Here is a 25,580-nt window from a genome sequence, read left to right as displayed (position 1 = left end):
ATAAAAATAATATATTAAGTATGTATATTAATAAAATATATGTATATAATTCATCGATTCGGTTCGGTTATTTCTTCGGTTTTTTTCGAATAAAACCATAACCAAACCAAATACTATCGGTTTTCAAAAATCTAAAACCAAACCAAACCAAATCCAAATAAAATCGATTTTATTTTATCGGTTTGATTTGGTTTTTCGGTTTGGATCGGTTTTTATCCAAACCATGAACACCCCTAACTAAGAGTAGCAGCCTCGCTTCCTATTGACTCTATATATAATAAGTTCATTCATCTAAGTCTTCGCAAAATCAGAATTTGGGGTTTTTCAAGAACAAATGGCAGTTGGTAAAAAGGAAGAAAATATGGCAGTAGAGATAGTGAAGCCTCGAATTGATAAAAGGGATTACAGAAGAATTGTTCTTCAAAATAATCTTGAAATCCTTCTCATCAGTGACCCAGAAACTGATAAAGTTTGTAACTTTTATTGATTTATGTTGTATTTTTATGTGTTTTTTGAGTTCTTTTTATGTGGGGTTGGTTTAAATTGTTTGGTTTTGCTAAAAATGAATCAATCTCATGTTTTTTTGTTTTGGGTATTTGAAGAAATGGGAAAGTAATTTTTATTGATTTGTTTTGTATTTTTATGTGTTTTTTGAGTTCTTTTTATGTGGGGTTGCTTTAATTTATTTGGTTTTGCTAAAAATGAATCAATCTCATGCTTGTTTGTTTTGGGTGTTTGAAGAAACTGATTTGGTTTGTTGCTTTTATGTTTTTCCATGTTTTTTGGAATTGATTTTATATGGGTTTACTTGAATTATTTGGTTTCATTAGAAGTGAAATAATTCTCTCATTTTTTGTTTGTTTTTGTGGGTACGTGTATCAGTGTGCAGCTTCAATGAATGTGTGTGTTGGTGCTTTTAGTGATCCTGAGGGACTTGAAGGCCTTGCCCATTTTCTTGGTATGATTTCTTTGTTGCAAAACAGGTTCATTCTTTATGTGGCTTCATTGAGTCTCTTGTTTTGCCTTATACTTATCCTTAATTTTGAGTCAAAAGAGTAGTTTTACTGTACTGTGACAGCAGGGGGTTGCCGTTCTGGGTTGAGCTCTTCGCTCGGGGCTTGCCTAGTGTGGTTTACCTCTCCTGTGTGGTTTGTGAGCTATTGCACAGGAGCGAGGCTTACCATGCCCCAAAGGGTAGCAGCTACGGGCTTCCTTGTCATTCAAAAAGAAGAAGTGTTGTTTTACTGCAATTTCATTTGAATTTTAGATAACACTCTAGATTGTTATTCTTACAGCAATATTGTTTAAACTTGGCTGAGGATAAAAATCATAATTTTAATATGAATTTCAATTTTTTTGTGCGGGCATACTAGGAATGATAGGACTAAGAATGTGGATATCCGGGATAAAGTAGGAGTGACATCCGTGATGGACAAGATGAAGGAGGGGAGTCTGAGGCGGTTTGGGCATGTGAAGAGGTGATTCGCAGATGCCCCAGCGAGGAGGTGTGAGAGGCGGGATATAGTGGGACTGAGGAAAGGTAGAGGTAGGCCGAAGAAGTATTGGGGAGAGGTGATGGACAAGATATGATGTATCTTCAGCTTATCGAAGACATGGACTTAGATAGGAAGGTTTGGAGGTTGTAGTTAAGGGTAGACGGTTAATAGGTAGTTAGGGGTTGTCACATTACTAGCCTTTCCATATAGTCTTTGGCTTTTTGTACCTATTATCACTTGGTATTATTGTAGTTCTTACTTTTGATATCTCGTATCGTCTGTAGTTAACTGTGTTTCAATTATCGCACTAGTGTTGATTCATCGGGTTAGTTGTTATGTTTTCTTCATTGTTTTCATCTGCTTTGTACTTGGATTGGATTTACTACACTTGAGCTGGGGGTCTTTTGGAAATAGCCTCTCCACTTCTACGAGGTATCTACATACACTCTACCCTCCTCAGAACCCAGTTGTGGGATTCTACTGGGCATGTTGTTGTTGTTTTTTTGTGTCAGTTTCATGGTTCAGTATTACTGGAGTATGTATTGTGTTCAAAAAAGTTTTGGGAATTTTTGAACTTCTAAATTTAGGTTGTAAAAGACCATGTTTCCAACTAAAAATAGTTAGATGCAATGAAATGGTATTAGGAAGTGCTATTGCAAAATACTGATGGTTGTTGGTGGATTAGCCATGTGTTATAAGTGGGGGATGCAATGAGATGGTATCGGGAAGTGCTATTCCAAAATACTGATGGTTGTCGGTGGTTTAGACATGTGTCACAAGTGGAGGATCAGTTCTTTGAATCCAACTTGAGCAAGTAAAGCGTAATAGTTTCTGATGGGATCTATACAGTTGGATTGTATTAGGTAGGGTCCAGTGTTCTTAATTAGTTGTAGATGATATGATTTCATTTGTGCTTAAACATTGTAAATCTTACTATAAGGAAAATAACGCATCTCTTAATTGTCACTCTTAATTACTTCGTTTTTTGGGGTCTATCTGATTGTCCCTTCTATGCAGGCATATGCACATCTATAGCCCTTAAAGATAGTCTTGTTCAATTAAGAATATGATGAAATTGCGTCAATTGAAACAAACTTGTACAGTGAATCATCTACATAGAGAATCTGTATTAGTATAAAGCTAGCAAGCACTAAATCCTCTTTTTATTGGCTTTAGGAACTGCCAGAGTGTGCTAGTGTGCAACTCTTACCTCTGATTCTCTTGTTGGTGGTTTCTGTTGCCTTCCTTGCATCATTTGTTATCAACTGTCTTTTTTACTTTTTGATTTGGCTGTTTTCCTGTTATATGCCAGAGCATATGTTGTTTTATGCAAGTGAGAAGTATCCTGTAGAGGATAGTTATTCAAAGTACATCACAGAGGTAACAACTCCGAATTCGCTGTTTCTTTAAGTTTTTTTATTGCTTTTGTACATTCCTTATTTTCCTATTGATTCAAAAAAACAGTTGTATTTTACAAGTCCCTTTCTTGTTTCCTGATTAGAATGGAGGTAGTACAAATGCTTTTACATCTTCTGAGGATACCAATTACTATTTTGAAGTAAATGCTGACGGTTTCGAAGAAGCATTGGACAGGTAAATTATTTTAATTTCCGTCGTTAAGTATCATGTTAATATTTTTAAAAATGCCACGGCTTAATTTTGTGGTTTTCTTTTCCAGATTTGCCCAGTTCTTTATCAAACCATTGATGTCAGCAGATGCTACCACTCGAGAAATTAAAGCTGTTGATTCTGGTTAGTATTCCTGATTTTTTGCATATCTTTTGATTTTGCACCTGTGCATGTTCATAGTAATTTCATTGTCACATATATCTTTTTTACCCATACAGAACACCAGAAGAATCTACTCTCTGATCCTTGGAGAATGAACCAGGTATATGACTTTCATCTTCCTTCGTTCTTGGAGAATCCCCATCCCATTTGCCGACTAAATAAAAACAAAAAGAAAGCGATTCAAGAGAGATAATAGTTTGAGAAGATTCTTTTTCTATGTAATAATGATGAGACCACAAGAGGTTGTTTGGTGGAGTGGAGGTACTACTCCATCATTAACCATGATGTTTCGGGTACGAGCTCTGGGAGCGGAGTTTCCTTTGGTATGGAGCGCTTTATCCCCAAAGTGGGACTTCCCAACGCAAATCTGGATTAATCGGGTCCCAAAGCGGTACCAAATACCGAGGGGGAAACAAAAAAAAAGAAAAAGAAAAACCAAGCCAAATCAAAAAAAGGTGAGAGTCCGATAAAGACAACAAGCATACCATGAGATTTTTTATAGAGAAATGTCTTTGAAATCATTCACCAACTTTTGCACTAAATGAAACTGTTTGATTCCAAGATACTTACATAAATTCCAGGAGCAATGCCATGAATATTTCTTGGGCTAATAAACAAAGAAGAAGAGCGGTTCTTATTTTTGCCCTCAAATTTGTTCAACCTTTGTCAAATCACTTGATCTTTTTGTAGGAATTTCTATGTTCTTTAGGAGATTTTGACCTCTAGACTTGCATTTATTTTTTTAAGGAAAAAGAGTAAAAGTGGCTACTTTTTCATGTAGGTGCATTCTCGCTTTGATATAGAAAAGAATAAGGAGCAATGTTTTTTTTTTTTTATAAAGTAAAGTAGTAAGGAGCACTACATCTTTTGACAACAATAATGGGAATTTCCTTATCTAGAGATTGGAAGTCTCATGATGTTAAACTGAATCTGTGGGCGGTGTAAAATCGGTGACATGCTCGAATAGGGTTTCTGTCTGGATACAAATAAGAGCCACGTGGGAAGAATTCCAGAATCATGCCAGACTCAACTGGAAATGGCAGAAAGAATCAGATTTTGGTTAGATAAATGGCTTGAGAACTATGCATTGAAGGTGATATACCCTAATTTATTCAACAATGTGCAAAATAAAGAATGTTATGCAGCAAAAACAGATGTAAAGTGGTTGGAATAAGCAATTCAGAAGGATTTTTCTGATTGGAAAATAGATAAGAGTTTAATCTGTTGTTTGACAAGTTGGAAACAGTAGAGTCCCAAGATGACATGGCAGATACTTTCTGATGGACAGCCAAGGCAGATGGATGATTCTCTGTTAAATCTTGTTTTTTAGATTGCTGGAAGTTTCAAATTCTATGAATGAAACACTGTGGCCTGGAAAATAATATGGAGAACAAAACCCCTCCAAATTGCTATGGCATTGGATGGACAGCATTACAAAATGCATGCCTAACTCAAGAATTTCTACAAGAAGAGAGTACAGTATGTAACAGGTGTTAGTTCTGTAAATCTTCGGCAGAATCAGTGAACCATCTGTTTCTATATGGTTACCTGACTTGGAATCTTTGAAGTATGTTTCTGAACTTGTTTGGTATATGATGGACTATACCAAGGAGTTTAAATGCCGCTGGCGGAGTCGAAGGATAAATAAGACAAGAGAGTAGAGAATAGAGAGTAGTCCGGGGAACAGTTCGGCTTTGCATTATGTACTAAAATGGATTGATATAGTTCCAGATGTTTTGTTGGAGTAAAGGATCATATACTCCGCGCTAAGTACATTTCTTCAAAATCTTTATTTTTTTGTAGGCTGAATTCTGTTAACATGTATGATGACATTTTGGATATGATTGACTCCCTATAGTTTTATTAGAAGTTGGTCTAGCTCTATTGTAATTTTGTCAGCACTATCTTAGTGCTGCTATAAAATAAAATTCCTTCCAGAAAGTAGAAGTCCCACGATGTCAAAGTTATCTGGATTATTCTTTTGCAAATGTTTTCTTTGTTGAAGAAGTTGTAACTTTCAAATACTACTTTGTGCAGCTTCAAAAACATCTAAGCGCGGAAAATCATCCATACCATAAATTCAGCACAGGTTTGCCCAGCTTGCTGTGATGCATATCCTTATCATGTGTTTTGTATGATTATATCTGGGTTTTGATTGTTCAATATCTGCTTTCTGATTGTCTACTACGATACGTGTAGAAATATGACTGGTTTACAATGCATTGAACAAAATCCTATCAGAAAGTTTCTCCTTCATGAAATAAAACCTGCAGTTTTTCTCTCCAAGATGGAGAAAGCACATCATAAAGCCACAGGAATTGATCACAGTAATACGAGCTGTTGACACCCTCATCATCATTCCTCTTTGAAGTAACATGAGCTCTTGACACCCTTGGAACACTTTTGATGCCACATTTTTAACGTGTCAACCATACTTCCTTTTAGTTTCCTTTTATTTTCCTTGAAAATTCAATTTTGAGTTAAGCATACTGGATTCTTTCATCATGCTCATATCACAAAAGATCTTAGCACTATGATGTTATTACTTTTTTGTTTGTGATATCTGTAATGCAAACGGTCCTATCCTCTCTGACATAGAAAAATGACCATATTATAGTTTTACTTGCCCCAAGAAAAAGAAATGATCACATCACTCATCATGTGTGTAGGCAGCTGGGATACATTAGAGGTGAGACCAAAAGAAAGAGGCATAGATACAAGACAGGAGCTTCTGAAATTTTATTCTGAAAATTATTCAGCCAATCTCATGCACTTGGTCGTCTATTCAAAAGGTTTGGACAGTCTTTTTTAACAGAAGGCATGGATAATTGTTGCAAATATATTGCTGGTGGCCCAAATTAACAATTTACCTGTATAATTATAATTCAGATAGTCTTGATAAAGTTGAGCAGTTGGTGCGGGGTAAGTTCCAGGACATCCGGAACATAGATCGTAATCAAATTCATTTTACTGGACAGCCTTGCACCACGGAACATCTCCAGGTATCAAGTTGTAAAACACAGATGCGTCACCTTTCCTTTTCTTTTGGTTGTGGACTGTATTTGAACAGACTTCTTTCGATTGAGCTGTTGAATTTCAACAAGTGATTTGTTCATGATGCCTGTTGGTTGCTGAATCTACTTGTTCAGTGATTTTCAATTCCTCCATGCTCTCATCTGTTCTCTCCAAATAGTCCACATGAATTTATTATTTTATTGTCCATTTAATAGTCATATTGGTTATGTCTTTTTTCTCAGATTCTTGTTCGAGCTGTTCCAATAAAACAAGGTCACAAGTTGAAAATCATATGGCCTATAACTCCAGGCATACACCACTACAAGGAAGGGCCTTGTAGGTACCTGGGCCACTTGATTGGCCATGAAGGAGAAGGATCATTGTTTTATGTCTTGAAAAAGTTGGGTGGGTTCTCAATTAATTATTTTATGCCCTTTCTCTACCCTATCCTTACGTCATTCATTTCCTGGCTCCAATTCATCCTTCCCCATTCTTGAAATTTGGAAAGAGAAATGTGATATTATCGGTATAAATTTGTCACATCCTTTTATTGACCCATAGCATGTTTGAAATATTAGGATTCCCTAGGCAGCATCCTTGAGGCGGAATCTCTTCTGTCCAAGAAAATTCCCACAGTAGGAAGTTCTAATTTTGATAATAAGGTTCGTCTGCCACTTTGCAAACATGATGACATCCTGTACACTTATAACTTGTCTCATCCTTGAGTTGCTGACATGGTAGTTGCTATATGTGTTCCTACTTGCTTGAAGTCAATGTTAAGTCCTTCATATTTACTTATTAGAACCAACTATCTAATTTAGGACAATTGTGAGAGAACATGTGTATAACAGTTCATGGAAATTATTTTTATCTGATCAATGAATGATAAGATGTGGTTTCACATATGCTGGAATGATGAAATCAATGTGTTTGTTAAGATGCTAAAATGCCATATTATTTTTGTGACTTTAGTCCATTTTTTTTGCATCTTGCATTGGATACATGTTATCCCTGACAATGCTATTATAGTTCTTCAAGTGCCTGAAAGTGCTCTTCTCAAACTATTTTTTAATATCCAGAAAGGTACTTATATTTGGTTGTTACAGGATGGGCTACAAGTTTATCTGCTGGTGAATCGGACTGGACTAATGAGTTCTCTTTCTTCAAAGTGGCTATTGATTTGACTGATGCTGGGCAAGGTACTTGTTTTTCTGTGTTGAACCTTAATATGTTACCAAACCCCTATTTTCCCTTCCACTAAAAGTAGTTTTTCTTGAATGAAGCTAAAGATGTGAACTTTCCGGAACTTTATGTGGGATATTGATGTTTATGTCCATTGTTTATTTCCAGATCATTTTGAAGACATTATGGGTCTGCTATTCAAATATATTCATCTCCTACAACAAGCTGGTGCCTCCAAATGGATATTTGAAGAGGTATCGTCAATTGCATCCTCATGCATCCCAGGCAACACCACTAATTTTTCATGACTGTATTATATGTCATTTGCATCTACTAACACCAATGATGTGTATTTCTAATAGATGATTTGATGAATAAGTTTTGACCTTACATACATTTAGTGTATATAAGAATCCTTAATTTGAAAAGAACAACAATAACAACATACCAACGTAATTCTCTAAAGTGGGGTCTGGGGAGGGTAGAGTGTACGCAGACCTTACCCCTACCTTGGAGGGAGAGTGGTTGTTTCCGATTAACCCTCGACTCAAGGAAAAACATTTAAAGCAGGTTGGAAAAAAGAAACAGCGGAAGTGAAGTAGCCATAGCAAAATACTTAGAAAGCATGACAAAACATTCTGAAAAAAATAGAATAATAACTACAAAATTATATGATAATCGTACGAGTAAATCTGCGCCTACTAGTTTGTAAGGATAAACGAGACAATGCTCTACTACCTACTAACCTTCTACCTTAGTTTGTGTCCTCCACAACCTCCTATAACAGGTCATGTCCCCAGTAAAATGCACTATCTCCTATCTAATCATCTCACCTCTCCTGAAACCATCCATAGCCAATCTCTCATACCTCTTCATTGGGGCATTCATGTGCATTTTTTCACATGCCTGAACCATCTCAGTCTCGCTTAACGCATCTTGTCCTCCACCGAGGCCGCTCCACCTTGTTCCGAATATTTACATTTTTAATCCTATTGCTCCTAGTATGTCTACACATCCATCCCAACATTCATACTTTTGCAACTTTCATCTTCTAAACGTGAGACTTTTGTCCTCTTCTTGACTAGCCAACACTCCGCTCCTTACAACATAGTAGTTCTAAGCACCACTTTGTAGATCTTGCCTTTAAGTTTTGGTGGCACATTCTTATCACACAAGACTCCAGATGCGAGTCTCCATTTCATTCAATTAACATTAATACAAAGGTAGACATCATTGTCAATCCCCATTAATTTGAAAAGAAGTTTTTGTTTTTTGTTTTAGTTGTGAAAACTCTTAAAGAGTACTTGAAGCTCTATAGGGAAATGGTTATTGAAATTTGGAGGGTAGGAGCACGCCATATGGAGGGAGGTAGTAGTAGAGTAGAGAAGTATGATACTATGATAGGGGGGCTGGACTAGATCTATCATGATCCCATTGGGTGCATCACGCGGACGAGTATCATGAAGGGATGGGAGGATTTTAATAGTCATATTACTTTTAGGGTAGTGAATTGGAGAAAAATTAGCTTTTTTGGAAGCATAAATGACGTGGGGAAGATACTTTGAGGGTATTATTTCCTAATGTGTAGTTTTGAATTCAGAGTGAGTTGACAGTCCAACAAATTCGAAGGGTGCAGGGGGGGGAGTACTTTGGGATCTTAGCTTTAGGAGAAATCTATGAGATTGGGAGTTGGGGGAGTTCCAAAGATGTGGAGTTATTATACAAGCCCTCATCAGGATTCATGGAGATGGGTTATTTATATGTGACCTTTACGCTCTTTTTTCCCCAAGCAATCTTTAATTCTCTTGGTATACTTATTTTCCTTTTCTTTTTCATTCTTAAAATTGAGGGAAAGAACAAATTTGGTATTGTATTTTCTTTCTTTAGGTGGCTTTTAATTATGTCTTGCCTTTTCTTACCCTTTGTTGGTGGATATATGGTGCTAAGGAGGACGTCTATAGTGAATGTGAAATACTCTTATATCTTCTTCTCTTAAGGATTGGGTTTGATTAAGCATTTTGTTAGTTGGAAATGTGATGTATCAAGAAAAGAGTTATGCATTTAGCTTTTTACGTAGGACTAATCATACTATTGGCTAATCACTCTTAAGATCCACATAAAGCTTTAAGGACTGATTAACTCTCTTGCTTAGTTTGGGAATGTATGCTATATGTTTGCTTTCATATTTGTCATTGGCCAAGCTCATGGCATGTATAGTTCGCTGTGACCTAACAAAACCCTATGGATTTGTCCCTTGGGCTACCCACATCAAATCCATAAGCGTGTGTACCATATGAACTTGTGTTCTATCTTATATAACACTTCATATTTCTTTTCTGATGTGTAATTTTTCTGAAGTGTCATATGTACCCCTTTTCCGAATTCTTGCCAACTTAGAAGTTTGCCTCTTTGACCTTGCCTTCAATTGACCGTCCTCTATCTTAGGTGTAACATACAACCCTCTTCGAGATATAACATCCTCGCTAAGGTTTGCCCACCATCATAATGTGTGAGTCCAATTTTCATAATATGTTTGGTCTGTCAACCCAAAAACATGGCATGTGCTATCTTTTTTGGCCAATTATACTTCCCTGATTTGTCCTTTGGGCTGTATGACATTGAGCCCAAGAGCATGCATGTCATGTCAACCTGTGTTATGTCTTGTATAACACTAAGTTTTCCTCTTTCTGTTGTGATGTTGAATTTTCCTAATGTGGCCTATGAGTTGTTTTTTTAAAAGTTGGCTAGCCTAGAAAGTGATTATTTTTCCTTGACCCGCTCTCGTCACCCCGCCTTCTACCATTAGCATCACAAGTATCTCGTTTAGGGACTTAACGTTCTAAGTGAGGGTTGCCCCACCATCGTACCATAGTAGTCTTGTCTATGATACCATATTTTTCACAACCTAATTCTTGATACATATTATTTGCTTTGGCCTAACAAAACCTTATAGATTTTTCCGTTGCACCACATTGATTCAAAAGCACTCATACCATGCGAACTTATACTCTATCTTATATAGCTTTCACTTTCCTTTTTCATTGTGGGATTGCCTAAGGTGTTATATATACCCCTTCTTCGGAATGGTGTTGTCAAAGGTGCGCTTAATACACACTTAAGCCTTGAAACGACACTCAAAATGTGTTGAGTACTTCACCTCGCTTAGTGTGCACGTCATTGTCATCATCAAGGTTTTAAGACATACTATTCCTTGCCAATGAGTCTCTTCTCAAGAGGTGACACTAAACAATTGATATTTTATTTTATCATAATTTTCTTATTCATATATTTGTCATTTAAGCTTATAATTGTTAGTCTTGGACTAAACACTATCTATTTATATTTTTTCTCCCTTTGCGCCTTTTTTCATTAAAGCTCATGCTCGCTTTGCGCGTAAAACTCCAATGGACCTTAGAGCTTTTTTGTGCTTTTTGCTTTTGATCACATTGCAGAAGCCTGCTAGTCTAGGAACCTGTTAGTCTCCCTCCTTAACCCACCCTACTGATAGTCTCCCTCCTTAACCCACCCTACTGAGCTCGCCGTCATGGGCCTTAACTTCGCTGAGATTTCATATAATCGTACTGTAGAAGTCCGTCTTTTTTTTTTTCTTTTTTATGACAAGGGAAACCCGTAGCTGCTACCCTTTGGGTGCGCACAGGGTAAAACTCCCGCTCCCATGCAATAGCTCGCAAACCACATAGGAGAGGTAACTTGCACTAGGCAAGCCCCTTGCTTTCGCTGGCAAGGAGTTTTGAACTTGAGACCTCCAACATGGAAGTCCCAAGCCCAAACCACTGGCCACCCCGAAGAAGTCCGTCTTTGATACCATATAAATCACAACCTAAGCCATAACATGTATTTTGTTCGCTTTGGCTCAACATACTTCATGGATTTGGCCCTTTAGCTATGTCATATCTAGGGCTGTTCATGGGCCACCCCGAAGAAGTCCGTCTTTGATACCATATAAATCACAACCTAAGCCATAACATGTATTTTGTTCGCTTTGGCTCAACATACTTCATGGGTTTGGCCCTTTAGCTATGTCATATCTAGGGCTGTTCATGGTTATGGTTAAAAAACCAAACCGAACCGCAATCCAAACCAAACTGAATTAAAAAAATGATATTTGGTTTGATTTGGTTAGGTTTGGTTTTAAATTTGAAAACCGATACTATTTGGTTTGGTTTGGTTTTGGTTTTACTAAAAAATAACCGAACCGAACCGATAAATTAGATATATAAATTTTATAATTATTTATATATTATTCATAAAGAAAATATAAATATTTTGTTAAATTTTAATTAACTTAAGTCTTTAACTCTACCATTTTCTCTAGCCCAACACTTTAGCCCAACTATGACAATCCTAAGTCCGAGTCCATCAAAATCCATTTTGGTCTTTACCTACCCTACTTCACATAAAATAGTCACACTTTCTTTTAATTGAATCACTTTGTTCGTGTAATGATAACTCTAGTATTGCTTAATTGCTTAATTGAACCAACAATAACTTTTTTGTGGATTGTCCATGTACTAGGTGTTTGTGTGTATCTCGAGATACGTACGTCCTCAAAAAAATTATTACTTTCAAACCGAATAAACCAGAAAAACTGATCCAAACCGACAATAACCAAACCGGCGGTTATTTTTTTCGTTTGGTTTGGTTTGGTTTTGGAAATTTAAAAAACCGACTAAATTGGTTTGGTTTTGGTTTTAATCAATAACCGATCCAAATCGAATCACGAACACCCCTAGTCATATCTAGTCCATAAGCACAGTGCATGTGAACTTGTGTTTTATCTTTATATAACACTCCACTTTCCTGTCACTTTCTAATGTGGGATTTGCCTAAGGTATCATATGCACTCCCTTAGAATCATGCCATCCTAGGAACTTATAGCCTGATTTTTTTTTTTGACAAGGTAAATAATTTTATTATTGTGGAAATTCCTAAGGCCTTACTAGCACACAGATCCAGAAATGTCGCTGATGCGCTGGAACAAAACCAAACTCCAATAAATCCAAAAGAAGTCTGAGAATGCATAACTTAACTGTACTGTTCTGCCTTCTCATTTCATTGCACCCTTTTCTTGAAGAACCGTTGATCAAGAGGAAGGAAAGATTCTCTGGACCACCTTTGTCCTTCTAGTACATTCTTTGACTTTGTCCTGGATGGAAATCGAAAACAAGCCAAGCATCTTTGAAGCAAAGATGTTAAACTACTGGCTGTACCCTTTACCATCTTCCTTGCCCATCTAGCCACTATTTCTGGCTGCTCGATTGGTTGGTCAAATCGCACAACCAGACAGGTTCCAAAAATGGCTACGCCTCTCTATATTTTCTTGCTAGAAACAGAAAATATCTACTCCCAGCTCATATTTTTGACTTTGTACCCGTCATCTGATATGAGCGTAGGCCATGGCACCACATCTCTGTAGGATCTCGTTCTTACTATCTTTAAGTTCAATTGAAGTTCTTAAAATTTTCACAATTCTAGTCTAGTGTAGAAGCAAACTAGATTTTTCGTAGCTAGATTTATTAAAGAGAAGGAAGAGGATGTTATTCTAAACGGAGGTCATAATGGGCTGGTCCCAGAAAGGAGTAGTGTTACATTACATGTGCACTATTCTGCATGTTATCAATAAGATTAGGGTCGATCATCCAATCTTGTTTTTGTTAGTTTCCTTTGTTAATCTTGGCATGTAATATGACCAGGTTTTGTCCTGGCCTTCTTTTTCTTGCTGCCTCTTATGCATTATTGTTCTTAATGATCTCACTTCCTTCTTATTCCTTTTTTTAAGTTATTCTAATTTTTTTTATTTTGTGTTAAAATTTGTCTATCAAGCTCTCAGCTATTTGTGAGACTGCCTTCCATTATCAAGACAAGATTCGACCAAGTGATTATGTGGTTAATGTTGCAATGAATATGCAGGTATTCTTTAACATCTGTTCCTATTTTATTTGAAGTAATTTATCTACACGAAGTATACTACTCAATTGATACAAAAGGAAGAAAAAGTATATGCAGTTCAAATTCCCATGTATATTTTTTTTTGAAATTGAATTCCCATGTATATTTTTTGTTGAGATAAATTCCTATATATTTTTTAATATGCTTTTTCCATCTTTGAATTGGTTGATTAATGTGGATTAGATTTTACACCCAGTTGGCAGTTAGAGTTATTGTTTTGATGGTTTCCGGGAGTCATTAATGGCTTATAGGTGAAGGCAGACCGATAAAAGTTAAACCTTCGGTCTAACTCAACCCCACAAGCTAGTTCATTAGATGATGACTTTTCAAGACTATGAAGAGTCCAATTCCACATTCCTCAAGGGATGTGGAACAATGTACTACCTCCTGCACACCAGCACTTGCCAACTTGGCATGGAGTCAAAAAGCACTTGGTGATTTTTTCCCACTTGTCCAAGTCTTGGTAGATAGAGTTACCTGGTACCTGTGTTGGTGGAGGTAGTAGGTATTATGTTGAATTAGTCGAGGTGCCGGCAAGCTAGCCCGGACACTAAAGTTGTTAAGAAAAAGTATTTTGGTTATAAATTTTTATCTTTAGGTGAATATGTCTAAAGTTGTTAGTTTGGAGATGATTTTACTTTTGTTTATGTTAGAATAGTAATAGGTATATACAATCCTCTTAGAATAGAAATAGGAATAGTAATAGTAATAGGAATAGTATATGGTGTCCTACTTAGAAAAGGATTGTACTGTAGTGTCCTAGTTGGAAAATGTATCTATTGTAGTTTCTATAAATAGGGTTTCTCTGTAATAATGTAGAGACAACAATTCAATAATATATATTTCTCACATGGTATCAGAGCCTCTACGATATTGGTAGAGAATCAAAGTGCTTCCGCTGCAGCGGGTGGCTATTACCCATATATGCCGCTTGTCTGGCCAACGATCATGTTAACAAAAGTAGGGCCAATGATATACGCATGAACTCCATATTTAGGGAAGAAAACTCAATCAGACAGGTCACTGTGTCAATTTTTGGTGACTTTCTAGGGCTGTTTTGTGTCAACTTAGATCCATCGGTATTTATGTAGCACCGTGCCATCTTTTCGGTGACTATTTTTTCATATTTAATTTGTGTAGCACCGTGCCATCATTCCGGTAACTACTTTTTCATATCTGATTTGTGTAGCACCGTGCCATCATTCCGGTGACTACTTTCTCATATCTGATTTGTGTAGCATCGTGTCATCATTCTGGTGACTACTTTTTCATATCATATGTGTAGCATCGTGTGATCTTTCCGGTGACTACTTTTTCATATTTAATTTGTGTAGCACCGTGTCATCCTTCCGGTGGCTACCTTTTTTTGCATATTTAATTTGCGTAGCACTGTGCATCTCTCCGGAGTACTTCTTATATTTAATTTGCTTAGTACCATGGATTTTTCCAAACTACTTTCTCATATCTGAGTTGCTTAGCACTGTGTCTTTTCGGTGACTCCTTAGCTTTGATTTGCCTAGTTCTATTCATCTTTCTGGTGACTCCTCAAATCTGATTCGCGTAGGGTTGTGCCAACATTCTGATCCGACCCATATAATTTCTCTTTTTCATTAGGGTTGTGCCATCATTCTGACCCTACCCATATTATTTCTCTTTTTCAACAGGGTCGTTCCATCAATTCAAACTTTCCTATATAATTTCTATTTTCTAGTTGGGTCTTGCCATCATTCTGATCCTACCCATATAATTTTATTTTTTAGATTGTGACCACTTTCAGCCATCAAATCTAATACTCCGGCATATGAGCATGTTCCGACCAATTTTTCGATGACTTTCTTGTTTAATATCGACTCATCTATTGATTCCAACATGATCCATATACTTTATACTAGATTTTGAGCACTTTTCGACGACCGCTGCATTGTGAAGAATTCTATATGGAGCAACCACCTAATTTTGTTGCTCAGTGGGAGTTTAGTAGCTTTGTATGTCGATTACGTAAGTCATTCTATAGTTTGAAATAGTCTTTGCAAGCTTGGTTTGGGAAGTTCAAAATTGTAATTTTATCACTCTGTGTTTTATTGACATTATGCATCAAATTTAGTATTTCATGAGAAGACCAATCACATTGAGATTGACTGACATCATGCATCAAATCCATTATTTCATGAGAAGACTAAGCATATTGATACTGGCCGACATTATGCATCAAATCCAGTATTTCATGAGAAGACTTAGCACATTGAGATTGACTGTCAATTTTGTGAAGTAGAGTGATCAACTTGCACATATCTCTCCAAGCTCCTCATCGGTCCTCGTATTAATTACATTTGTTACAAGCTAGATACATATGATTTGTATGCACTAGCTTGAGGGGGAGTGTTAGAATAGTAATAGGTATAAACAATCCTACTTAGAATAGAAATAGGAATAATAATAGGAATAGTATATAATGTCCTACTTAGAAAAGGATTGTATTGTAGTGTCCTAGTTGGAAAGTGTCTATAAATAGGGTCTCTCTCTAATAATGTAGAGACAACAATTCAATAATATTCTTTTACATTTCTCACAGTTTCAACTTGAACTTAAATGAGTTCTGCTCTAATTTTTGCGTTTCATGAACTTATGAGCAACAGAAGGTGATCTTGCCCAATCAATTCAATAAGTTTCAGTTTGCATTATGAATTATCATTGAAGTTAAAGAAACTATATACACATCATACATGTCATCTATATGCACAAATATATACCTGGATAACAGTAGAATATGGTTGTTAAGTTTTTCGGTTTTGACTTGTGAACTTTTCGTAGAATATTGACATTAAAAGTTAATACCTGAACAACCTGATAATTGTGATGTTACTTCTTAGCACTATCCTCCAGAAGATTGGTTGGTGGCATCCTCTTTGCCTTCAAAGTTTAATCCTAGCGTCATTCAGTCATTCTTGAATGAACTCAACCCAGACAATGTCAGGTTAGCTTTGCTCTAATATAAAATACAAGTTCCAAGTATACCCCAATTTTTTGTGGGAAATCTTTTAAGTATTAAAGTATTAAAAAACCTCAATGAAATTTTGTTCTGAACAGAATCTTCTGGGAGTCGACAAAGTTTGAGGGTAATACTAGCATGACTGAGCCATGGTATGGAACTGCATATTCTATGGAGAAAGTTGGTGGTGACAGTATCAAGGTTTGATGGCAGCACTCTCTCATTAAATTAGTATTCATTTGTTATATTCTAATTGCAGAGACCAAAATAGTCTCCTTTTTAAACATTTGCTGACATAACAATTACTTTTGCAGCACTGGATGGAGCATGCTCCCAGTGAAGAGCTGCATCTCCCTGCTCCCAATGTGTTCATACCAACTGATTTATCACTTAAGCCTGTCTTCGAGAAGGTGCTAATGTTGAACTTATTTATTACTTCGTCTGTTCCATTTTATATGAAACTATTTCCTTTTGAGTCTCTTCCAAAAAGAATGATACCTTTTATATTTGGTAACTCTTCAATTTTAAACATCCCACTTTGCTCCTAATGGCATTTTCTTTTAGCTATATATCATGGCACAGTTAAACCATTTTAAATTTTAATGACACTTGTGGTAGGGGCCAAAAGTCTTTCTTTCTCCTTTAAACTGTATACACATTTAAACATCGTCATATATAGTAGAATTGAGGGAGTATAGTTCTGATGGTCTTGGTTTTTCTTATATATAATTTGTCGAGCAGACAAAAGTTCCCATACTGCTGCGGAAGTCACCTTATTCAAGGTTATGGTATAAGCCCGATACAGCATTTTCATCTCCAAAAGCCTATGTTATGATCGATTTTAGTTGCCCATATGGTGGACATTCTCCAGAAGCTGAGGTTCTTACTGAGATATTTACACGTCTATTGATGGATTACTTGAATGAATATGGTACGTCTGCAAGATATTGACTAGTTATGCACGGCCGGGCAACTGTTCTACAATTACTCTGGACTTAACTTCTTAATGTTAATATTATTATTCATTAACTTCTTCACACTTCCAATATATTCTTAGCAATTGCTTTTGTTTTTCTCTGCAAGATATAACACTTCTTCAAAATCTCTTCCTTTGCATCTTTCAGCTTATAATGCACAAGTTGCTGGTCTTTATTATGATATAAGCAAAACAAACAGTGGTTTTCAGGTGATCATCTTGTTTCCTATCTCTATCTTACAAACTTTTGAAGAGATTTATTTATTTGTGGGTGTGTAACCTTTTTCTTTTTTTCAAGTTTAGTTCTTCCATGCACTACGAAATACTCGCTACATCCATTAAACCCATATTTGTTTAATGAAATAGTCTCTACATCCATTAAACCACAGTATTAGTATTTGGGCACCATGTTTCTCTAAGGTTTTAGCTTTAAAGTGCTGATATGTCATATGGTAGGGGAGTTAATACCAGATCCAACATCGAAGGATTTTAGGTTCTTGTCTGTACTGAATACTAAGTCCTAATGTTAATTTTAACATTGTTAGGCTTCTTTTAGCTGGCTCAAAGCTATTTAATCTTTTGATGTCATTTAAGGATGAACTAGCTGCTTCATCCCGTCTTCTTGAAGTGAATTGATATTGCTACTTCAATGGCTGTTAAGTTGCTTGCATTTTCTGCTCTTACCTGAATACGACTATGCATTTTTCCTTCATTTATTCACCTGTTCTTCCTCTCTTTTCTGCAGTTGACATTGGTTGGATATAATGACAAGTTGAGAGTCTTACTGGAAGCAGTTGTTGAAAAAATTGCGAAATTTGAAGTAAAACCAGACAGATTCTCTGTGATCAAGGTGAGCATCAGCAATTTTTTGCTGCTTATCGACACATCAACTATTTAGGCTCTCCAAGAATGCATCATACTCTATATGCATCTCATTGAGGCAAAAAGGTTACTCTTTGGCAATTGGCTTTAAAATAATGGATCCTATTATGCCATAGTCTTGGCTAGATGAACAACGATAACTTAAGCAGATAACTATAAGAAAATTCTGAGATTCATATTCTCAACAATGTTTTTAAAGTTAACAGATAAAATTTCTGAACCAATTCCTCATGCAATCAATATCTAAGTTCTTCATTTTAAGTTCCCAATTTCACTCTTTTTCCCCTTTTGTCAAAGCATTGTTAGAGTTGCATCAGGCACTTATCGCTTCATTTGGTGTTTTGAAGAGCAAGTTTGCTGTCACATCTATTGGTTTATTTGCATCTATCTATTCTGCTTTTAGATACTATTGTGTGCATCAACATGTCTGCCAGCTACCTCTAGCTTTAGTTTGCAGTTGTCTTCACTGTACCATCTTCTTACTAATGATTCATGATTATTTATTCTTGATGTGTCATACTCAAGTTTTTCAGTCACCTCATACAAGAATGTTGTGTAGAAAGATCAGTTGCTTCTTTCCTGTTGCTTAATATGTTCTTATGAGGTTACAAAGGACATAACACCTGTAAGTAGTGGAGTTCTACTGTGTGGACTTGTAAATATCCTTGTTCCATGTACGCACTAATGCATACAGACACATACATATACAATTCTAGCAGACTAGCACAATTAAATTAAAGTCAGATTGCCAAAATGGACCCATAGGAGTATAAGAAATCAGCTGCATAATTAAAAAGAGTTCCTAAATATAAGGAGTCTCATTAAATATTTGAATCCCATCCTTATGGTATTCTCCATTGATTTTTAAGACCTCTCTGTCTTAAAATAATGATGTACTTTTGACCTGTTAAGTTGAATAAACTATTATATTGAACTTGCTAGACAATTTTTTAAAATAATAGTTTTTAAAAAGATTGAGCAATTTGTAAAAAAGATGTCACCTCAAAGCTTGAAATAAAATAAATTATATTTATTTGGATACAAAGAGACAATTTTACTATTTTTTTGGAGTAGTTCAGTTTTCCCTGGATGAACCAAAAAAGTGAAGTAGGTCATTTTTATTGGGATTGAAGGAGTAACACACAAATTTCTCTAGGTAACTCCATTATTTTCCTTCTTTTGTTCCTTCAGTTCTTCTAATGATTTTGTCGTTCAGTGTAATTCAAACAAAACAAATAGGATATTACACAAGTCACTTTTTTAAAAATTTTATTTGGGTCCTTTTTGTTAGAATTTACTCTTGGTCATCTGGATGTGAGAAGTTTGTGTCACCATTATGGACCTGCGATGTTGGTTTTCTGTTACGATGTTGGCCAGCCTTCTTAGATTTTTATATTTCGTGGTCCATTGTTAACTCATGAATTTTACTGATATTTCTCTTTATTTCCTCCTTTTTAATCTATTTCTATTTTCTAATCAAGAGCATAACCGCCACTCTTTTTTTCTTGTTGATCTCCTTTTGTTAATAGGAATTGGTGACAAAGCAATATCAGAATTTCAAGTTCCAACAGCCATATCAGCAGGTTATGTATTACTGCTCATTACTGCTAAAAGACAACACATGGCCTTGGAATGAAGAACTTGAAGTCCTTCCACATCTTAAAGTTGATGATCTGGTTAAGTTCTATCCGCTTTTGCTGGCAAGGTCCTTTATGGAGTGCTATGTAGCAGGTAACTTTTCTCAACGGCCATTTAAGTTGTTTAATTTTACATCTATTAACTTGTGAAATTCACTGCCTTTCTCAGGAAATGTTGAACAAGCTGAAGCAGAGTCCATGATACAGCTTATTGAAGATGTGTTCTTCAAGGGTCCGCAGCCAATATCAAAGCCTCTATTTGCATCTCAGCATCTGACAAACAGAGTGGTTAATCTTGAAAGAGGTGTAAATTACTTCTATGCTGCAGAGGGCCTAAATCCAAACGATGAAAATTCAGCTCTTGTTCATTATATTCAGGTAAATCATAAGTTGATGGAATGTGCATGGAATTGACAGCAAGTTTCTCTCTTCTTCTTCTCTTGCTTTTTTCATAGAAAAAATTGGTAAAAAGGTTATCTCAAATGAGTTCCTTGGAGGTCCGTATAAAAACATTATCTTAAATGAGTTCCTTGGAGGTCCAATACTTGCACAAAATTAATATGTGCCTAGGAGCAAAAGTTTTCCATTTTATTGGATGAAACCTCATCCAAAACCAAAAGTAGGTGCTGGATACCCCAAGCCAAAACCCTTGCCTTGCAACTATTTAGCACCAGCAGAACTTGTAGAGTGCTTCATTTTATATGGATTTCTGTCAATACTTAATTTGCTCTAGTCCCCTCATTCGTGGTTCTGCTTTGTTATGTTGCAATTCCTGTTACTTCCTTCTTGCCACTTCTGATAAGGTAAATAATTTCATCAATCTGGAAATTTCCATTATATAAGAAAGAAGTAATACCAAAAAATGGGAGACTACAAAATATGGTTCGTTACAAAGCACACATAAAGTAACTGTGTATTCACAAAAGGCTCATCATCAAATAAATGATGAGCATAGGTCACTTACAATCTCATCAGAGCATATCAAACTACCCTATGGTAGATTACAAATTACCTATAAAGTCTGCATAAAGTTCTATATCCCCCATCATATCTTGTTTACACCAAAAGTACAAAAGACTAAGACAATTCATTCTAATTTTCTGGATGTTGTTCCTCTTATCCTCAAAGCATTTACCATTCCTTTCTTTCCATAGGGACCACCAGATGCAGGCTGGGATTAACTCCCACCAATCTTCATTAGACTCCCTTCTTCCTATCTCCTTCCAGCTGTAGAGCAAATCCTTAGTGGACTTTGGACATGAAAAACGCATGTCCATAAGCTTGTAGTGACCAATAAAAATGGTCACTTATGGAACATGTTCAAGCAATAAAAATTTAAGTGGCCATAAATCATCTCATTAAGGGTAAAATGGAAAGTTTAAAGTTAAATTATTTCTAAATATGGAAAGGCGTATTTCTTTCTAGGATAAAGGGAGTAGTATTTATTCGTTTGTACTTTGTAGTAATGACATATCAAGTTGGAATTGGCAACTCCTCAACTTTGGTGTTGACTCTTCTTTGTAGCGGGTATCCCATAGAGTACCCATATTACCTTTTATTTCTGAATTTGATTGCTCTTCTAGAGTCATGTAATTTTCCCACATTCTTGAATATTGATCTCCATTGAGGGGTCTTTCCATTTTTCAACATGTAGGTCTCCTTGATTTTGAAATCTGCTGCCTTGCTATCATCTCATGTTCCTTATTTCTTTCTTCCTTCTGGAAAAATTCCTTTATGCAGAATCATTCTAACTAAGGCTACCTTATAAGTCAATCTTGTGAGAATAATATGCCTATCGCGATGGCAGTTTTCCTGAGAGCCTTTTTGAATTTGATCATGAACTTCTAATCAAATAGTGCCTGATCCTGTGAATGGCTTGAATTGCTTGTTTTAAGGCTTAGCGTAATTTGAATAATCAATTTCTTTTTCCATGACCTGTAAATTCCGTTTGTGCTGCTGTCATGAGTAGTGAGAGTCCTAGATCTTCTAGTTCTATAACTTTACTCAACTTTTTAATGATCATAGTTATCTGTAACAAATTACTGCTTTAATCTCGAGAAGATATTTCTTTAAATATTGGATGTCTTTCAGAGCTTTATTACTGGTCATGGATGATTTTGTTTCTCATTTATTGGAACGAGAACCTTGACTACAGATATGCCAGTAAAGATTTTACCAATCATCTTCAAGATCTTTTGACATATGATTATTCTTTTCTAAATGGAAAAGAAACCTGTCTAATGCATTTGTAATGAATTGTGTCATCAATCTTTTCCTGGTTCTTTGCTTCTCTTACATATTTGCTTGAGTTTCCAGGTGCATCAGGATGATTTTATGCTGAATGTCAAACTTCAGCTTTTTGCTCTCATAGCAAAGCAGCCAGCCTTCCACCAGCTTAGATCAGTCGAGCAACTTGGTTATATCACTGTGCTCATGCAGAGGTATGTAGTGTGTCTTTTACTGAACACTGTTCGGCAAGTTGTTGGCTATTCATCCTTAAAAAGTTTTTGTTTTCACCTCAAGTGGACTAATAATCTCTTTCTAGGAGCGACTCTGGTGTTCACGGGGTGCAGTTTATCATTCAGTCAACTGCGAAGGTAAGGATTTTTTATTATAGGTACTTTGGAAGGAAATAAGATTGGGCATTTATAGATTATGACAAATCTACTGGTTGAGTTTGGCAGGATCCCAAATACATTGACTCAAGAGTGGAGTTATTTATGAAGATGTTCGAGAGCAAGCTTTATGAGATGACTAGTGATGAATTCAAGGTGAGCTTAGTAACACTTCTGCTTCTTTTTCTAGCGATGAAGGTAACCTGTAGCAACTGAATTAGTCTCAGTATTGTCAGGAAGGTCCAGTAAGTTGACAGCTTCATTTCTTATCAGCCCGTAACGGATTATTATTATGTACTTTTGATAACTCAAATTATTATCACTGGCGGAAGGGAAAAATAACCATTGACATAGCACAAAGATGGTATAACGTACTATGTGGATTTTTATCAACCCTTAAAAAATACATTCAACTGTATATAATATGGAATAGAACTAAAAGGAGCTCTTGCTCTCCAAAATGGAGTATTATGTTTTGCACTTTGTTCTTGTTTGAGAAGGAAATCTTCAGAACGGAGTTTAAATCCCTTCAAAGAGTTTCTGTTTGTTCCCTACAAATCAGCCAAAAGATGCATCCAGGCGAGACTTCCAACGGCTCTTTTTTCCGTTGGAACCTTCGCAATCTCAAACTAGCCTGTGCTTCCTCTTTACCAAAAATTAGCCTCTGCTTCCTCATGGACGATTTCTCAGGCAAAGCTGCTGTGCAGTAAATAGTCCATGTCCTCTCTATTTGCCGTACAAAAACATCAACTAACTCCTCCTCAGATTGTGGGCATGAGTATAGCACTCCTAGTTCACATAATCAGAGGGTGCCACCTTTTTAGGAGCCTTTGACTTCCACGTGGTTCCATGTTTTGACTCATCATAATTGCTTACACTATCATAATTTTATTTCGTCAAAAACTTCATCGTTGATGGTCCCCCACCCACTCTTTAATAAAGCACTCCGGATTGCTTAGTTGAGCGGACTCTTCACTTTTGATGCCGCACCCGTCTCGGATTCTTCAAAAATACACTACTTTTGGCGAATCCGACATGCACCCGTTGACACTTTTGAAGAGTCCGAGCAACATAGCCGGATTGTATACCTAGCTAGCTACTGTTGTTTATTAATCAATAGGATGTAGGTTTTGTCAAAGTTTTTGTGTTTGCAATACATGGTGGGTTGCTGTTATCTGTCTTTATACTTTGATAACTTTCCAGTATAGCTTTCTTGTCCCTAACTTTTGTCCGTTTATGACAGAATAATGTCAATGCACTTATTGATATGAAGCTTGAGAAACACAAGAATTTACGCGAGGAATCTCGATTTTACTGGAGGGAGATCTCAGATGGGACCCTCAAGTTTGATAGACGAGACCGTGAGGTATGAAAATTGTTACACTCATGTAAAGAATCACTTTCATTTCATGAGCATTTGTCAGAGTTAATGACTCTAGTTCTTTATGTTTTATTTTTGCACAAAGTGAAACTGAACTGCTGTAAAAGGAATAGGTCAAATATATGATATCACCCTTCTATGTAGAATTCTTATGTAGGTTTTAACCTTTTTGACCACATAATAACATATCCAGTGTAATCCCACAAGTGGGGTTTGGGGAGGGTACAGTGTATACAAACCTTACCCCTACCTTGGGAGGTATCGAGGTTGTTTCCGATAGACTCTCGGCTCAAGGAAAAGCATATCAAAGTAGATCAAAATGTATTAGTGCAATTGTTATTTCGGAATAAGCTTTGTTTTTTGATTCTAGAAATGTATGCATTTTGAGTCCTCATTTTTTACTGTAGTTAGTGGCTCACGTAGAAAACCTATAATTCATTCCGTTAATTGATGTCTCACTTACAGTAATTTAAGTATGGATCAGTCTGTGGCTTGTGTCCGTTCAGCAGCCTATCTTACTGTCCTTTTCATTGTCAGTCTGGTATATCATGACTGCTGAAAGAAATTCAAAATGTTTCCACAATCGTAGGGGAACAATGTATCTAATCAGTTGTCAATGATATTGATGAAACAGATTGACGCGCTAAAGCAACTGACTCAAAAGGAGCTGACTGATTTCTTTGATGAATATATTAAAGTCGGTGTTCCTCGGAAGAAGGCCTTAAGTGTCAGAGTCTATGGAAGCTCACATTCTTCTCAATTCCAAGCACATAAGAATGAGCAGATGGAACCAAATGCAGTTCAGATAGAAGAAATATTTAGCTTTAGACGATCTCGGCCTCTTTATAGTTCATTCAAAGGAGGCTTTGGTCATGTGAGATTGTAAGAGGTAAGCATAGCTGCTCGAGAAGCTCCCCGATACAGTTGATATGTTGGCGAGTCCATTACTGGAGCAGTTGATCTGCAAATTACCTCTCTCGTATTCAGTTGTGTCAATTTGTCAGTTGTACGAGGGCTCGTGGTAGACATGTGAGTTGAATTGCTCAACTGATTTGATGATGGACTGCTTAGAGATTTGGAGAAGTAAATGTAGACTGTGACATTAATTTCTGTTTTGATTGCTGAATATAATTGATCAGAAGACAAGAAGTGACATGAATGAAACCTGAAAGGGAAATTATTCATTCATTGATTTGATGGGATGAATAAACTACAATATAATTCAGTTTTTTTTGTGACTTAAATCTTCTTGATGTTACTAGTGTATTAGGCAAACTTATCAGGTGATCTTTTTCTATATGTCCAAATTTTAATGGATAGAATTATTTGGTATTTGTGTTGATGGGAGGTAGTAGGTGCCTCATAGAATTAGTCGGAAGTGTACAAGCTGGTTCGAGCACTACAGTTATTAAAAAAAGTTGTTTGATAGATATTCATATGTGATGTTAGCTTTATGAGATTATAAAGATAAACATGTAATTGAGTATTTTCTCTTTTTTCATGATGGTAGTATTTAGATTAGTTTACGTGCATTTCACTGAGTCCTCCATTTAGTGGCAAAATCAGAATTATCACCGAGAGAGTCAAAATATGAAGAAGTAAATATATCAAAAAACTAAAAAAGTTCAACATCCATCATATGTACG

General features: G+C 36.2%; 1 protein-coding gene across 1 annotated transcript; it reads left to right on the top strand.

Moving 5' to 3' along the window:
* Positions 1-287: 287 nt before the first annotated feature.
* LOC102606434 (zinc-metallopeptidase, peroxisomal-like) lies at positions 288-25,192 on the top strand. The gene is made up of 26 exons (XM_006350130.2): positions 288-469; positions 883-958; positions 2,809-2,876; positions 2,998-3,089; positions 3,175-3,248; positions 3,344-3,387; positions 5,325-5,376; positions 5,957-6,079; positions 6,177-6,289; positions 6,545-6,707; positions 7,409-7,501; positions 7,653-7,738; positions 13,329-13,415; positions 16,325-16,428; positions 16,542-16,644; positions 16,758-16,853; positions 17,185-17,374; positions 17,568-17,629; positions 18,165-18,269; positions 19,831-20,032; positions 20,108-20,316; positions 22,255-22,379; positions 22,484-22,535; positions 22,623-22,709; positions 23,797-23,919; positions 24,569-25,192. The coding sequence occupies exons 1-26, from the start codon at positions 335-337 to the stop codon at positions 24,818-24,820; spliced, it is 2,916 nt and encodes a 971-aa protein (XP_006350192.1). The 5' UTR covers positions 288-334; the 3' UTR covers positions 24,821-25,192.
* The last annotated feature ends 388 nt before the right edge of the window (positions 25,193-25,580 follow it).

This window comes from Solanum tuberosum, unplaced genomic scaffold, assembly GCF_000226075.1.
Source record: "Solanum tuberosum cultivar DM 1-3 516 R44 unplaced genomic scaffold, SolTub_3.0 scf00118, whole genome shotgun sequence".
NCBI classification, from domain to species: domain Eukaryota; kingdom Viridiplantae; phylum Streptophyta; class Magnoliopsida; order Solanales; family Solanaceae; genus Solanum; species Solanum tuberosum.
This window is presented reverse-complemented; position numbering and strand designations above follow the sequence as displayed.

Coding starts and splice junctions, on each gene's coding strand:
- LOC102606434 (XM_006350130.2), top strand. CDS start 335: ATGGCAGTTGGTAAAAAGGAAGAAAATATGGCAGTAGAGATAGTGAAG. Junction 470..882: donor GTGACCCAGAAACTGATAAA/GTTTGTAACTTT, acceptor TACGTGTATCAG/TGTGCAGCTTCAATGAATGT. Junction 16,854..17,184: donor TTAAGCCTGTCTTCGAGAAG/GTGCTAATGTTG, acceptor TTTGTCGAGCAG/ACAAAAGTTCCCATACTGCT.